This window comes from Zootoca vivipara, chromosome 1 (assembly GCF_963506605.1).
Source record: "Zootoca vivipara chromosome 1, rZooViv1.1, whole genome shotgun sequence".
Taxonomy (NCBI): Eukaryota; Metazoa; Chordata; class Lepidosauria; order Squamata; family Lacertidae; genus Zootoca; species Zootoca vivipara.
Window position 1 is genome coordinate 42234984 of NC_083276.1, and position 17099 is coordinate 42252082.

The 17099-nt window shown below is 47.6% G+C and overlaps 1 protein-coding gene across 1 annotated transcript; it reads left to right on the forward strand.

Annotated features, from left to right (window-relative positions):
• The first annotated feature begins 14171 nt into the window (after window positions 1–14171).
• On the forward strand, window positions 14172–17046 carry CHAC1 (ChaC glutathione specific gamma-glutamylcyclotransferase 1). Its single transcript, XM_035111488.2, has 3 exons — window positions 14172–14602; window positions 15069–15104; window positions 16399–17046. Exons 1-3 carry the CDS (start codon window positions 14333–14335, stop codon window positions 16801–16803), a joined length of 711 nt encoding a protein of 236 aa, XP_034967379.1. The 5' UTR covers window positions 14172–14332; the 3' UTR covers window positions 16804–17046.
• Window positions 17047–17099: the final 53 nt, after the last annotated feature.

Genomic DNA, 17099 nt, shown 5'->3' on the forward strand with positions numbered 1-17099 from the left:
TGCCAGATGCTGGGAACACCCCTGCCAATCCATGAAGCACGATGCAAAGGCTCAGTCCTGGGAACGAGATGTCCAGGGTGATCTTGTTGCTCCATTAGCTCAATCCAACCATCTGGAAAGAAAAGGAACAAGCTCTGCTCGTTCATCATGCAATTAGGAATCCTCTTCCTGGGTTTTATTCATTTGGGGAAGCACAGAAAATTGGGAAGCCAGGGCGCTGCCTCCGAGGCCATGCTCCCCAGACAGTCCAAAATGCAGCAAGGGCTTATTTTCATGGCACATAAAAATCTTTCAGATAGGTGCCAATGCTGACCATGTTTGTGCTGCTGTTAGCTGGTTAGTATTCTCATCCTCCAAGAAGCATAGGGCTCTGCCTGAAGTCCTGTTTATTGAGCATTCGTGCTTATTGGCTTGCACAAAGCTTACGCCATGTCTATTGAACATTTGTCTGATTTGTTTACTGAGGTTGGGGTGTGTCATATGACAATGAGCATTCATTTCGATGTACTTGCACTGTATTTATACATCTTCCTATAAATCATTTGTTTATCCCACACCTTTCAGGAGATTTGCTTGTCACTTTCCAAACCACAAAAAAATCCATTTATTTCTTCGTTTTAAAAGTGGGTTTGTTGTGCTAGGGCGACAGAGCACTTTAGCCCACTTTAATTGCACAAACCTACATTTCCGGGATACACTTGAATCCCTCCTGCAAACTGGAGACACTGACAGTGTGGGAGGAGTTAGGTTGTTTCTCACAATGATGCTGTGAATATTAATCTGGGAGGATAGTGAGTGGTCCAAGGTCACTCTCTGAATATTATGGGTAAGGAGAGATTTTCACCCTCCTCTCCCTGAGTGCTCACTGGAAGGACAGGTCGTGAAGCTGAGGCTCCAATACTTTGGCCACCTCATGAGAAGAGAAGACTCCCTGGAAAAGACTCATGTTGGGAAAGATTGAGGGCACTAGGAGAAGGGGACGGCAGAGGACAAGATGGTTGGACAGTGTTCTCAAAGCCACCAACATGAGTCTGATCAAACTGCAGGAGGCAGTGGAAGACAGGAGTCATGCCTGGCGTGCTCTGGTCCATGGGGTCACAAAGAGTCGGACATGATTAAATGACTAAACAACAATGTAGTGTCCTCCAGGTGAGGTTGGACCACTGGCGGAGGAAGAGGAGTGCAGAGGAAGAGCACCGCCCCCGGCAACACGATCCCGGTGGGGTGCCATCGCGGCTGCCCCCGCCCGTGCTGGGTGCCACGCCCTCGCAGGTGGTGTGCCATGCCCCCAAGATGCATGCCAGTCCCGCCCCCACCTGCTCTCCACCACCACCCCAGTGCCAGAGCATGAAGCTCCGCCACTGGGTTGGACTACAACTCCCATCATCTCTGACCATTGGTAATGCTGCCTAGAGCTGGCAGGAGTTGCTTAGACACTCTCTGCAAAATACAATGCTTCTAAGCATTTATTTCAGGGCAGTGTAATATCATGTTAGGCAGGCTTGTAAAAAGCCACTCACCCACTTGCCTGTGGCTTCAGGTGACCAGACAGGGAAGTTTTTTTAAAATTAGTTTGTTCTTAATTTAACTTTCTGACCACATGCCAAAAATTACTAACAGGCATGTGTCAGCAAGCAGTCTAGACAAAATGTTGTGGCCTGGTAACATCTGAAGACACGCGAAGGCATATGTAAGGACAGGCAACTGGCAGCCCAGGGGTTAAAGCTGGCTGGTTTCCATTTGAAGGCATGATAGTCTACAATCATTCCATTTTATCCACCGCAACTGCTTTCTCCCATGCAAGAGAAGATGCAGGCAAGGAGCTCTCTAGCCCATATCTCTGATACGAAGAGCAACTGAGAATATGGCCACGCCATTGAATGAGGATCAGCTCACACGTGCACTTGCAGAACTGTTGCCTCTGCAAAACCACTCCCCGCAGGGACCTCCAATACTACAGTACATGGAAAGCGGACCAAAGCGCCAGCCAGAGGTGCATCCGACATCTGTGTCTCACTTTCCAATTAGGCCTCTTTTGAGTTGGAAAGGATCCACGTAATACCTGTTTCTACATGTTACAAAGCAATCTGGAAACTCACGGTGGATTGCAGAGCTGATGTATAGGCTGCCCACGAAGAGCTTGTTCAAGCCTCCTCCTCCTTTCCTCAGAATATGAACGACAACATTTAGAGTCCTCTGCTTATTCTCCTCACTTGCTGCCTCCCATACAGAAACCAGGACACAAGCCCTCTCCCTGGTCTCAGCTCATGTAGAAGCAAGTCAATGTGCTTTGGAACTAAATTTGCTAGCCTCCAGCCCCTTCTGAACAGGGCCATCATAAGCACCATCCGGCGCTGTGGTGCAAAGCTCCCTCCCATTTCCAAGAGTTGTCCACCTTTTTAAAGGTGGGACAGCGCTGCCAGTGGGGCTGGAGGAGGCGGGCAGGGGCTGGAGGGCGGCTTCTCCGGCGGGGAAGAGGCAGAGGCTGGACGTGATGCCTCCCAGCTCAGCTGGCAACTTCATGCTGTGGTGGCCATGGCAGACGGAGGCTCCGGGCGCAACGCTGCTTTGGTGCAGGATGGCGGAGTCAGGCGAGAGCGGCAAGTTGATGCCGGGAGGCACCGTGTCCAGCCTCCGCCTTTTCCCTAGCACCCTCCAGACCTTGGCACCCTGGTGCCCCACGCCACTACCCTCTATGGGTTAGACACCTCTGCTTCTGAACAAAAAAATGCTGCCCCTGACCCACCCTCCAAGTATCCCTCTTTTCCAGGGGTGCCCCTAATTTAGAGAAGTTGTCCTGGTTTCTCATTTGATCCCAGAATGTCCCACTTTTCCTTAGGATCAATGGAGGAAGGGGGATGCAGTGGGGGCAGGCCGCCCCGGGTGTCTTCTCTGAGGGGGGTGACATTTGGCGTGCTGCCCACCTGCGACTCCCAAGCCTACTGGGGGAAGGGGGGAGCTGCACCGCTTTGCCAATGGCATTCACCCCTTCCCCCTTTGTTTTGACATCTGGGGGAGGCTTGGGAGTCGTGGTCGGGTGGCGCACCGAATGCCCGCCATCGGCAACTTGCTCCACCCTCGTGTGCAGCTCACTCCGCCCCTGGCTGCAGGGTGAGTGCGCTACTCCATGCACCCAAGTGGCTATCCCGTGCCTGGGAGGGCACCCTCCGCGCCCTGTGGGAGCGTGCCTGCCCTGGGCAGCGTGGGCATATGCTCTGCCACTGCTTAGGATGTCCCTATTTTCATTGGAGAAATGTTGGAAGGTATGGAGTTATCCAACCCACCCAGCCGTCTGAAGGCAATCTTGTATAGGGAAGATTTTTAATGTTTAATGTTTTTTTATGTTTTTATATATGTTGGAAGCTGCCTAGAGCGGCTGGGGCAACCCAATAAGATGTGTAGGTTATCAATAGTAAAATTACCATTACTGTATAGAATGGGATGTCCCTGTTTTCATCGGAGAAGTGTTGGAGGGTATGCCCCGATCAAAGCTACTTGGCATCCCCTGGCCCCAGAATTACATATGTACTTTATTATGCTGTCCTTTGGAGGGGAGGCCATGCCAAGCAGAAAACAAAATCATTCCAATTTATACTGTGGTTCTGGGTACTTCCAGACGTACCTTTTATAACAGTATCTGTATTGTGCGTTCAGTGTTTTGTTTTATGATCCACACATCATTACTGTTCAAGTTTATTTCCTTCATCGTCCTCTTTTTTCTCATACTGTACCGATTGGCTGTGGCTCTCTGGGGTTTCAGGCAGGAAGCGTTTCACAGCAATACCTGGAGACACACCTTTGTTGTGGGTCCTCCTCACCTCCTTCCAAGCGGTGGGGCGGGGCGGAGACTCTGTTGCAACAGGAAAATAAAGATCTGCCTTGCTTTGACAGGTTGCTGTCTGCATCCATTCTTAGGGGAATCCCTTGATGGGAGCTACTGGGCTGTAAAAGCCAACATCAAACTTTTCGTATAACAATTACGATAGTGTGGAAGGTCCATTGCAGTTCCACAACCAAAAAGGATTGCTAGGGCAAGGGGAATGGCAAATGCAATACTGGATGATGATGATGATGATGATGATGATGATTTACTGAAGAATGGGTAAACCAGGGGTCGGCAACCTAAGGCCCATGGGCCACAAGCAGCCCATGGGGGGTCGCTTTACCGGCCCACAAGCCGCCCCTGAACCGAGCAGCCTGCTCAGCAAGTCCCTGCGCGCTGCACTTAATTAGCCCAGCAAGACGCCGGGATTCGCTTTTGCAGCACCGGAAATCACGGGTGCGTGTGCTGACGCACGCCCGCGATCCAGCCCACGGAGGGGGTTCTGCGACAGTGAACTGGCCCAGGCAAGGTAAGCCTTGCCGACCTCTAGGGTGAACCAAGGAGTGCACAGAGGCTGCAATGCCAAGCCAGCCATGCCTGTGATCATGGCTATACAGTGGTACCTCGGTTCTCAAACGCCTTGGTACTTAAACGCCTTGGTTTCCAAATGCCAAAAACCGGGAAGTAAGTGTTCCAGTTTTCAAACATTTTTCAGAAGCCGAATGTCCGATGCAGCTGTCGGCTATTGTTTCCAGGGCGCCTGCACCAATCAGAAGCTGCGGCTTGGTTTTCAAACATTTTGGAAATCAAACAGACTTCTAGAATGGATTACGTTTGGTGCTTTTGTTTTTGCAATTTATTTTGCGTTTTTGTTTTTGAGGCTTTTTTGGTTAATTTGTTTTTGTGACTGTGTGGAACCCAGTTCAGCCCCCCATCCAAACAATGACTATCATCAGTGCAGGTAAGAAAAAAATTTAATTTTAATTTTTATCATCTACAATACTGTCTTATTTATTTTATAGTACTGTATAGTACATTGATTATTGCTTTCATTTTATGTATCAATGGTCTCATTAGATAGTAAAATTCATGTTAAATTGCTGTTGTTTTTAGGGGTTGTTTTTAAAAGTCTGGAACAGATTAATCCGTTTTGCATTACTTTCTATGGGAAAGCGCACCTTGGTTTTGGAATGCTTTGGTTTTGGAACGGACTTCTGGAAAAGATTAAGTCTGAGAACCAAGGTACTTATTCTGAGTAGTGAATTTAAGCTCACTATAAAGAGTTTCGATTCACAAACTAGAAAGAAGAAATTGTGCTGTTTGTTTTCTTAAGCTTATGGACAAGCTTTCTGCACATGGCTTCAGTTTTATTTATGATTCATTCCGAAACCTTATCTTGCGTTTCAGATGAATGACTCAGGTCCATCAAACATCACAAGAACAGACTGGTTGGTGCTTACCTTCAATGCTCTACAAAAGAAATGGGCATTTCCCTTCACAGGAACTAATGTGTCAAAGATGCTAGCCTGTCGGGTTTGGATAACATGGCATTGCTGAGAGAAGCTGGCTCATCTTAGTGCTGTCAGAAGATAGCTGAGCTCATTAAATATAGTCTGGCTCATTAAAAGAAACAAATAGTGAAACTGGAGTAGAAAAGGTCACAAAACAAGGAACCTAGTTTGTAACCTTCAGAGGCAAAGCTGACAACATATTAATTCATGAATCAAGAGACTTTCAGGTCACATCTGCACCAAACATTTAAAGCACTTTTATATCACTTTAACAGTCACGGTTTCCCCCAAAGAATCCTGGGAAGTGTCATTTGTTAAAGTTGTTAAGATTTATTTTCTGTATGAGGTTGTTGTTGTTGTTGTTGTTGTTCTATTTATACCCTGCCCATCTGGCTGGGTTTCCCCAGCCACTCTTCCAGCAAAATATAAAAACATAACAAGTGGTATAGAATAAATAAATTCTAGTAATTACAAGGAAAGAATTGCCAAAGAAGGATATTACTTTTTTCCTGTATGCCACAGCAGCAGCTAGAATTGTATTAGCAAGGAATTGGAAATCTGAAGATCTACCTACGGTGGATGACTGGCAGATGAAGCTGATAGAATTTATGGAACTGTCTGAACTGACTATGAGAGTCCGAGATCGGGGAGAAGAGACGGTGGAAGAAGACTGGAAGAAATTTAAGATTTATCTAGAGAAATATAAGATTAAAAATGGACAATAAGGGAAGTGGATACTCAAAGATGCTGAAGAAGCATTAAGCGTTTGTGAGAAGGAAATAAGTCTTAAATGTAAAATAATTATTGAAAACATTTATTATAGCTATATTAGAAGAAGAAATAGATTAAGAAGTAGAGAGTGTTGTAATAGACAGGAATAGAAACGTGGAGGGGGGGATGGAGGAAGTCGGCAGGGTAAGATATATATTGGATTAAATGTTAAAGAATTGTTTTTCTGTTTTTTCTTGGTTTTTGCTCTTTAATTTTGTCTTCTTTTCTTTAAGCTGTTTGTATTTTTGTATTTTTTTTGTATTTTGTTCTTTTTCTATTTGTTACAAAATCAATAAAAAATATTTATATATATAAAAAAGAATAAATAAATTCTATACCAGCCAGGCAGCAGAAACCTCTCACCCCTTCCTTTGGTCCATGGCCGGTGAATAACAGATGTGATCCTTGAGATAGCTAAGGGGCAAAAGTGGGAGGGAGGTTCCTGTTGGAGCTTGTGAGCTACACGACGATTGAAGCTCTGGGGTTTAAATATAGTTTGGGACTAATAAAATTCCAAGGAGGGGGAAAGGCTTCCAGCATGAGTAAATACTGTATAACACCTTTATTCCTCTGTACCGCAGTTGATTACCTGCAAGATCTCCATATGTTTACTGAGATAAATTTGAGGTTGAAAGGACACGACCCATTTCTCTACATGTTTCCTGAATCATGAGCTTACCTTTGGAGGAAGGTGCCATTTCTCCCTATCCCCACCCTGAATAATTGGTCCTAGTCTAGGGCAACTAATCTCCCCAGTGCAGTAGTTTGTTGTTGTTGTTTAGTCGTTTAGATGTGTCCAACTCTTCATGACCCCATGGACCACTGCATGCCAGGCACTCCTGTCTTCCACTGCCTCCTACAATTTGGTCAGACTCATGTTGGTGGCTTCGAGAACACTGTCCAACCATCTCGTCCTCTGTCGTCCCCTTCTCCTTGTGGCCTCAATCTTTCCCAACATCAGGGGCTTTTCCAAGGAGTCTTCTCTTCTCATGAAGTGGCCAAAGTATTGGAGCCTCTGCTTCAGGATCTGTCCTTCCAGTAAGCACTCAGGGCTGATTTCCTTCAGAATGGATAGGTTTGATTTCCTTGCAGTCCATGGGACTCTCAAGAGTCTCCTCCAGCACCATAATTCAAAAGCACCAATTCTTCGGCAATCAGCCTTCTTTATGGTCCAGCTCTCACTTCCATACATCACTACTGGGAAAACCATAGCTTTAACTATACGGACCTTTGTTGGCAAGGTGATGTTTCTGCTTTTTAAGATGCTGTCTAGGTTTGTCATTGCTTTTCTCCCAAGAAGCAGGCGTATGCATCATTAAAAATCATTGAATCATAGAATTGTAGAGTTGGAAGGGATCCCAAGGGTCATCTAGTCCAACCCGCTGCAATGCAGGAATCATGATCATAATCATAATCATAAATCTGGATATCTATTTGGACATATAAAATGCTTACATATATGTGTGTCTTTTAAGTAAGCAGTGATAGATTATTTTTATTGTTAATGTGAGCTGACTTTGTTGTTTGTTTGTTTGTTATATTTGCATAACAAGGAAAAGCAGAGGGAGAAATTCCATCTAAGCAGCCATGCGATTGCTGCAAGTTTCTACCCAGTCCTTAAAACGTAACCCTTTCTGAGACATATGGAAGATTTGATAAAATAGCAGCTTGAATCTATCCTATGTAAATATAATCTGCTTATATGAAAAACATTGCTGTTATTTTAAAAAAAACAGTTAGTTTGATTTATTATACATGGGTTCACTCCAACGCCATAGGTTCATGCAGTTGCCTAAGAAACTGCACAAACCGGAATCCTATGGAAGGAAGTGGTTTTCCACCAAGTTTCCACCAAGTCTTGATAGTTAACTAGAAAGAATAAACGTCAAGCAGAAAGCTGACGCAAGACAGGCCAAACTGAGCTGAGTTTGCATTGCACTGCCAGTTGTTACCTCGCTGTCAGTGTTCTCTGAACAGTACAATCTTTCCATGACTCTGGTTTATCTATATATGTTCCTTGGCTAGTCACTGTCCAGCAATCTTCATCACAGGAACATCCTCAGCTTGCTTCTAGATGTATGATGTCTGCAGCTGAAGCGAAGATAATTGCTTTTGTTACAGTCCATTCCAATGCCTCACCCCAGCTCTGTAAATGGCCTTCTTGCTTGGCTGTGATTCACCGTTGTCAGAAAGAAGCCTAATCCATACCTGTGCATATGCCTCAGTCACCTGAGACTAACACAATGAATGTTCACCCTGGAGGGATAATTTGTTTACTAAATATGAGCCAGTAATTCCACCCCTCCACTATAGCCTGGCGAGGAACAGTTTCTCACAGCAAAATTCTAATCTAGCCTGACTGGGATGCAGGTCTTGCAAAGCACCGTGTCTGTTGCTGACTCTGCATACCAGAATCCCAAGTACTTGAGCCAGCCTGGATTTGTCTTCATCCAATGATATAAAAGTTTGGGACATTTTGCTCCCTGAGCAGTTGACAAGCTGAATTCCAAACTAGGAAGCGGTAATGAGGGACAGTGGGTCTCAAAGTTTTCCCACTCAACTTTCATTGTCACAGATCTTTCTACAGGGCTTTTTCATATACAAGTTGCACTTTTATCTTCACACCGACCCCTGTGAAGTAGATGAAACTGAGGGAGAATTTATGTCATGCCACCCAGAAAGATACATGGCCGGGCAGGGCTTTGAATGCAGGCATTAGCATTTCAGCATTTGCAACATGCTGTCCCCTCAGAAACGGAAATGTAGGTTCTGAAGCCATAACTTTTAAGTTAAATAAGCGCTGGACTAAGTGTTCATGTGAACATTTTAATTCAGTGTCACTTTCAAAAAGCAAATAGAACATGGGTGTAGGCAGGGGGGGCAGGAGGGGGCAGCTGCCCCCCCTAGAAGCAAAAAAATTAATGTATTTTACAGACCATAACCAGCACTTTTCCCCTCCAAAAACTGAAGTGGAAAGGGCTTTGCTTTAGCAAGAGCAGCTAAGTCTCCGCTTGCTGGGGGGGGGGGGACACAGCAGTAACAAAAACACATCAAATAAATAAAGCAAAGTGGCTACCAGTAGTTAAGCAGTTAAGACAATGGAGCATATATCCCCAGGCAAGATTCGATAGCTGACCATTTCACCCTATTGTTCTTAAGTGGGAGCTGTTAATGAGCATTCAGGAGCATTAAGAGTTCTATTGGCGATTTAATGAGGGTGCAGACTCAGGGGATTCAATTTGACTAAGGTGGCTCTGCAAGGCTAAAAAGAAGTGAATAAGAAAGGGGGGGGCTGTAGCTTTGACAGACACAGTGATGTTTATAAAAAGCATTGGTGTTCCAGTCTGCCCCTCCTCCTGCATCTGTATACTGTAAATCAGGGGTGGCCACCTCCCAAGAGACTCTGATCTACTCAGAGTTTAAAACTGGGGGTGATCTACCCCCTTTTGGGGGGTTCAGGTCAAAGCTGTTGAGGTTTTTTTAAAGGAAGGGAAGCCCTGTTTTGGGGGGTTTAGGTCAAACTTATTGAGCTTCTTTTAGGAGGGAGGGAGGTCCATTTTTGTTTAGGGCTTCAGGTCATAGTTCAACTTTTTTGAGGGAGGAGGAAAATTTTGGGTGAGCTTTTTTTAGGGGTGCCAGTGACCTACCAGTGATCTACCACAGACATCCAGTGATCTACTGGTAGATCACAATCTACCTGTTGGATGTGCCTGCTGTAAATCAAGCAGAGAGAAAGCTGCTTACAAGGCTCCTGTACATGCAGAGTTCCAGCATCCCAGCGTCACCCAGAGGCACCCACAAATATGAGTTATCCCTCTCTCTATTTCTTCCTTCCTTCCCTCCCTCTTCCATCTTTAATAAAATACGGGGGGGGCAGATAAGCCCCACATAGAAAGCCCATCAACATGGGGGGATGACTCTTTCAAATACGGTATTTACCAGTAATTGGGGGGGGGGAGAGAGGCACCTAGGCCTCTAGGAGTTGGCTGCTATGCCTAGGAGTAGGGCAATTCAAGAAAGCAGAATGATGCATATGGTATGGTAATATATCAATAGAATCGTAGAATTGTAGTCGGAAGGGACCACAAGGGTCATCTAGTCCAACCCGCTGCAATGCAGGATTTTTTTCCTAAGGTGGGGCTTGAACCATGGTTGAAATATTATGCTGATATGCAGCAACGCCTCGGAGCCGTCGTGGCTGCGGCCATGCCTTGCCCCGCCCTCGCTCGCCCTTCCACCCCCTCTCGCCTGCCCGACCCTCCTGTCCTCTTGCTGCAGAGTTCCAGCATCACATAAGCCCCACATAGAAAGCCCATCAACATGGGGGGATGACTCTTTCAAATACGGTATTTACCAGTAATTGGGGGGGGGGGCACCTAGGCCTCTAGGAGTTGGATGCTATGCCTAGGAGTAGGACAATTCAAGAAAGCAGAATGGTGCATATGCTATGGTAATATATCAATAGAATCATAGAATTGTAGTCGGAAGGGACCACAAGGGTCATCTAGTCCAACCACCTGCAATGCAGGATTTTTTCCTAAGGTGGGGCTTGAACCATGGTTGAAATATTATGCTGATATGCAGCAACGCCTCGGAGCCGTCGTGGCTGCGGCCGTGTCTTGCCTCGCCCTCGCCCGCCCTGCCACCCCCTCTCGCCTGCCCGACCCTCCCGTCCTCTCCAGCCAAGCAGGGTAGCCGCCAACGCTACCAGCCCCAGAAGCACAAGGTGGCCGCTGCTGCCACCGCCACGATGTCATCAGGCCCGTTGGCCCTTTAGCCCCGCCCACTTTGTGGCCCCTCCCCTTCTGTGCCTTGGCCCCGCCCTTGAACAACCATGGCTTGCCCCCCCCTAGTTTTGATCCTGGCTACGCCCCTGAAATAGAAGCATTAAAAAAAAATCCAAATGATTCTGAAGGCACATTTTAAAACAAAGTACATAAACCTTGAAAAGCTATTGCAAATTCTCCCTATGGTGCAACAAGAATGGGCCCAGTCAGCCCTGTACCTTGTCCGAGGGCTGCTACAGAGGTTAACACTCATAATATAGGCAAGGTGCTTGAGATGCACCACTTAAATATTTGACCTAGTAGGGTTAGGAAAGTCTAGTCAGTGAGCAGTTCAGCCTCTGACTCTTCGTATCTTTCTTCCTCTGCCTGCCTAAATTGGAGAATTTGGGACCACACCCAACATGTCACTCCTTATTGCCTTTGAACCCACAGGAACTCTTGAGTCTATTTAGGTTACTGGGTGCTTCATGCCTCATCATTAGATATATGGGCACTCATAATGCAGACCTTTCTCTTGTCTTGATTATTATCTCCAGGCCACTATCTTTAAAGGCCATTATAGATTTCTCAGACCAATCTTTACTCTTGATGCTGAGCCAATGTTTGAATTACAGGCAGGGCAGAGGAGGGCCAGCCTACTTTTCTTTTGTGACAGTCTCCTTAACCACAGTTTCTGAAGGCAACAGGGAAACTATGGTTTCATTAAAATGGATGGGAGGAGTCAGGCAGTAGGGCTTATTGATGTATTTAAGAGCCGCCTATCTCCCCATGCCCAATAATTCAAGCACTGAGCTGCACATTGCCATTGAGATGGCTAACACCTTGACACCATTTTGAGGACAAATTGTAACCACATCCTGTGCCTGGCCCACTCACTTAATCTCACATCCACTGCATTGTTATCCATGCATCCGGCAACCCTTGTGGAAACTGGTGAGCAAACAATTTTATCCATTCATTTTGGTCAAGTGACTAAAAGCAGGGTCAGGTTCTTGCAATCGTTTTGTATTATCCCCATGCATTTTCTGCACCCCACCCCTAAATCCTAGCTAATAGCTAGTGGCTTTTCGCAGCCAGAACTCGCCAGAACTCAGTTCCGGCACCTCTCAGGTGGGTGGCATTGCAAGAGAACAAAGGAGGCGTTTGTGGTGAGTTCCAGCACCTCTTCTTCTAGAAAAATAGCACTGGCAAATAGTTCCATCTTACCACTGTCTGCTGAGGTGGCACAACCCCCAGGAAGCCATGAGGACCAGATCTCAGCACAGATACCCCCCCACAGCAGTTGCTACTACCGGTGGCACCACTGACTGTTCTGCTGGCCTCAAGCAACAGTTTGGCAACTGATGATGACACAGAATACCAGTAGAGAGCAGATGGTGACACGAGACACAGGCCTGGTTCTAGGTTATGAGAAGCCCTCAGCGAAATACCTTTGGTGAGCTCCCTATTCTTCTTCTCAGCAGGACTAATGCTCCCCTCTGTGCTGCCCACAAGGAGAGAGAGAGAGACTGGGTGGAAGTGACAGTTGCTCCTGCAAACACCTCTTCACTGTCCTAATAACATAAGATCAGGCCAAAGACCCACCAAGTCCAGCGTCCTGCTCTCACAGAGGTCTATGGGAAGTCTCAAAGCAGGACCTGAGTGCAACAGCACTTTCCCCACTCATGCTTCCCAGGAACTGACATCCAGGGATGTTCTGCCTCCAAAGGTGGAGGTACAACTTACATAGCCATCATGGCTAGTAGCCCAATCCTTCTCATCCAGAGTGAATGTCAAACATCACAGGGCACCCTCTACCACCTGCAGTGGTGGTTTTGCCACCTCAGCATCCAAGCCAGTGGGCCCTCCAAGTGGACTCTGGGGCCTTAGCAACTGCCTGACATGCCAAACCAACACCCATCCTGCTCCAGCCTCTTGCGCTTAAGCCAAACAACCTCTAAGGTGCCCATGCTTCTCCTGCATATGAGTTCCTTGTTAGCTGGAGAATATAGACCGTCTTATGAGAAGGAGGGTTTATGAAGATGCCTGTAGTGTAACCAGAGCTGTAGCTACCCGGGGGGGGGGGGTAGCCTGGTTTTTTTTGCCCCAGGTGAAGCCTCCAGAGGGGCACCATTGAGCACCCCAGCCTGTGTGTGTGTACGTAAATGAGCATGAGATGTGTCTTTGACCCGGCTGAAGTAACATAGGGTTGGCATATTTCAAACAGTAGAATTCCCAACACCCCAAATTGGATGAGCTTTTTTTGGGAACAAACCCAAATTGTTGTGTTTTGGAGGGGATTTTAAGCTTTTTGAGCTGTTTCCGCTGCTTTTTCCATTGCGTTGCCATACATCCAGGTTTCCCCCTGACATTTGCCAATTTGGCAAAATCCCCACCACCACCACCATTTTTAAAACAAAAAGCCAGGACGTCAGGAATTTTTCTGAGGTATGGCAAGCCTAAATAACGCCTTGTTTCGCCCCGCCCCCTGCCGAAACCATCACAAGGAGCAGACCCCTTTACTACTTATTGACAACAGCTGCTTTTACCATAGTAATCTACCATAGACTACTATGGGATGATAGAATTGGGAAGCTCATCTACTGCAGCCCGGACAATATGCCAGAGATGGAGGAAAGGGTGCCTCAGTCTTTCTCTTTGTATCCTGTATTGCTCGTTTCTATTTCGATATTTAAAACAACTAGTGGTGTACGATCCAGTCCCCACTCCGCACATCCTCTAGAGGTGCCAATATGATTTCATGGTACCCTCCCGCCGGGGGGGGGGTTCCTGCCGATCGGCATGTACTGTATTCTATATCACGTGCAGCGCATAAACTGGGGGCAAACTACTGCCTGTAAATGCCCTCGGCAGCCGAAGCACAGAGTTGCAAACCGTTAAGGCCACCCGCCAAAGCAGGTTTCTCCCCACTGACCCAGATCCTCCGCCGCCCCCCCCCCCCCGCCTGGCTCCGCCCGCAGCCCGGCCGAAAGGACCGCCTGATGCAATCACCTGCCTCCTTTGCTCGAAAGCTTCCAGCCGAGTTGCATCATCCCGGCTTGATGCAGCAGGCGGCGGGGGAGGGAACCCAATCAGCGCGCGCGCTACGCCCGTGACCGACAGCTCCCTCTGAGCAATCCAGATTCCAGAGAGGCGGGACAACGCGCGGCTACCGTGTCTCCGGAGGCGCTGATTGGAGAGTGGACGGCGCGAGCAGCCAGAATTCCATGACAGCTGGGTGGGGCTTGCCCGGCGAGCTGGTATTTAAAGGGGCTGGAGATGCAGGAGGCACACAGTTAATCTCGGAAGCGGCCGCTTTGCTTTTGCCTTCTCGCCGCCAGCCAGCCACCGTGCCAAGCATTTGCCACCTTCTGTCCCGGGCAGCCTCCTTCCCTGGAGCGCAGGTCCAGCGCTGCCGCTTCCAGGTCCCAGGCTGCTTCCCGGGTTCCTCACGCGGGGCCATGAAACGGGATCCGCTGGCGCTGCACCCGCAGCATCCTCCTCCTCCTCCTCCCAGCGGAGGGGAGCGTCCCCTTGGGCGGCCGCAGCAGGAGGAAGACCTGGCCGCCGCGGAAGGCGGGCCGCCCAAATCCCCGCTGTGGGTCTTCGGCTACGGCTCGCTGGTGTGGAGACCCGACTTCGAGTTCACGTCGCGCAAAGTGGGCTTCATCCGCGGCTACACCCGCCGCTTCTGGCAAGGAGACACCTTCCACCGAGGCAGCGAGAAGATGGTGAGAGGGGGCGCCCCCTTGCTGGGGAGAGAGAGATCGGGGCGGGGGTGATGGATGGGGGCCTCTATCCTGGGTCTCCCCCGAGACAGGGGTGGGAGTGTTGGATGGGCGCCTCTCTATCCTGGGTCTCTCTCGGGAAGAATGCCCGTGGGTGGTGACCCGGATGGTGGTCCAGGTTTGGAAGGGATGGGTAGCTTATAAGCAGCATTTGCTGCTGAGGGGGCTGGTTTGAAGAGGGGTTGCAGATCCGCACTGCCCCTTTTGCCCTTGGCTTGGCATTGCCCGTGTGGTGGCTGGAGAGCAGCTTGTGCCTCCTGTGTGGTTGGCCTGCAGTGCTGGCGCTATGCGGGTCTCCTTGTGGAGCATCCTTGGGTGGGGCAGTGCTTCGCTTGCACTTTCTGGGAGGATATCTGATATTGTATGTTAACTCTGACTTTCCCCTCCCTTCCTTTCCTCTCCTGTTTAGCCTGGCAGAGTGGTCACCCTCCAAGAGGATTATGAGGTAAGTTATTTATGCCTACATCTTTATCCAGTTCATTCAACACACCTGTAAAGCAAGGCTCAATCTGGGTTCTTCTGGGCATAATCCAGAACAGTTCTAAAAGAGTTCAGCACCTCCCCTTTGGTTCCTTCACAGAGGGGGAAGGGAAGGTTCGTCATAGTGCAGCAGCTAGACATGTAGCATTTGTTGTTTCTATGGCTTTAAGAGGATGCCCAAAAGGTCTCAATAAACATCAGGCAGTTGGGATAGTGGGGTGCTGTGTATATAGTAAGGGACCATGAACATGGACTTATCTTCAGGTGATGAGAGAAAGCTGAGATAATATTTGAGACATCCTACAAGAGAAATAGTTGCTGAAAAATATTTGGTATGTGGTTGAGTCAATGGTGCCATGTCCTTCCTGGAGCCTCTGTAAAAGCCGATTGGATTAATCACTCGGTGGATAGGCTGGAGTGGAAGGAATAGCCAATGTTTTTTTTTATATAATTTAGTGGTCTCTGACTCCTCCAGCCTGCCTCAAAGTCCTTTAAAATGAGATTGGACTTGGCAGCAAGCTTTATGTTATGTATAGCTGGACAGGAGATGAGCAAATGCAAAATTGCTTCAGGTGGTAAGGAGTGTGGAGACTTCTCTGTGAGCAAGTCTTAGTATTTCTTTGTGTTATCAAGACATGTACTAGTAGTAAAATGAGCAGAAAATGGTCAAAAATGTATTTGTGTGGAAATCAAATTTAAGTCTATCGTTTAATATATGGCCATAGACCAGGCATCCCCAAACTGCGGCCCTCCAGATGTTTTGGCATACAACTCCCATGATCCCTAGCTAACAGGACCAGTGGTCGGGGAAGATGGGAATTGTAGTCCAAAACATCTGGAGGGCCAAAGTTTGGGGATGCCTGCCATAGACCCACTGAAAGTGTAAGACTGAGACGTAATAGAGGAGCAAAACAGATGCATTTTGGACCAATCTGTAGCCTTTCTGAGAACAATGAGCTTGCTTCTGCATGAGTTTTCAGAATAAAAATGTAAAAGTGATGGACAAGGTGATCAGAAAATATATCTGTGCTCTCCTTTCATGTCACAAAGGGAGTTGTCGCAACGAGGATAATGGTGCTTTCTTTTGAAGAGACATTTATCCATCCCTAACCAGTGCTTTTAGGAGCCTTGTGTGACCTAGTTAACAGGTTTACGTAAAAAACTGGAGTTTCATCAGCTTCCAGGATATAATAATGCATATGATTCTGTTTCTGCCTCTGTCACAGAAAGTAATCCTTGTCAAAAAAATTTCATTGCAGGGTTGCACATGGGGTGTTGCCTATGAACTCCGTGGTGATCAAATTGCTGCTTCGCTCAAATATTTAAATATGCGGGAAGCCGTGCTTGGAGGCTACGACACCAAGCTGGTGAAGTTCCATCCCCAGGATAAAGAGACTGATGAGCCTATCCTAGCCCTGGTTTACATTGCAACCCCGCAGAATCCCTCCTACCTTGGTCCAGCATCTGAAGAGGACATTGCAGCTCAAATAATCGTTTCCAGCGGCTGTGCTGGCCACAATATAGAGTACCTGCTGCGGTTGGCAGACTTCATGCGCTACTTTTGCCCTCAGGTAGAAGATGAGCACTTGTTCTCAATTGTGGAGGCTCTGATCTCCATCCTGCCCTACATATACCAACCTGAGGAGTCTTCAGTGGAAGAATGAACGTGACTCTGCCCTCCAGAGGGGCTGAAGTATACCTTTTTGACCAAGGATAGGAGCAAACACAACAGACACACTTTTTAATGCAACTAAAAGTCAGATTAATAAAGCCAATGGGTGAAGTAGTTTTAAGAGGGGAGGGGAACTTCTTGCCATTGGACTAGCAGTGGAAACTGGAGAGAGCCTCCATTGTTGCAGGGCGAGAAGCTGTCTGAAAAATGCTCTTGAAGGCTCCAATCCTATGCATGCTAATCTGGGAGCAAGTCCTATTGCATTTGCTGAGGCTTACTTCTGAGTAG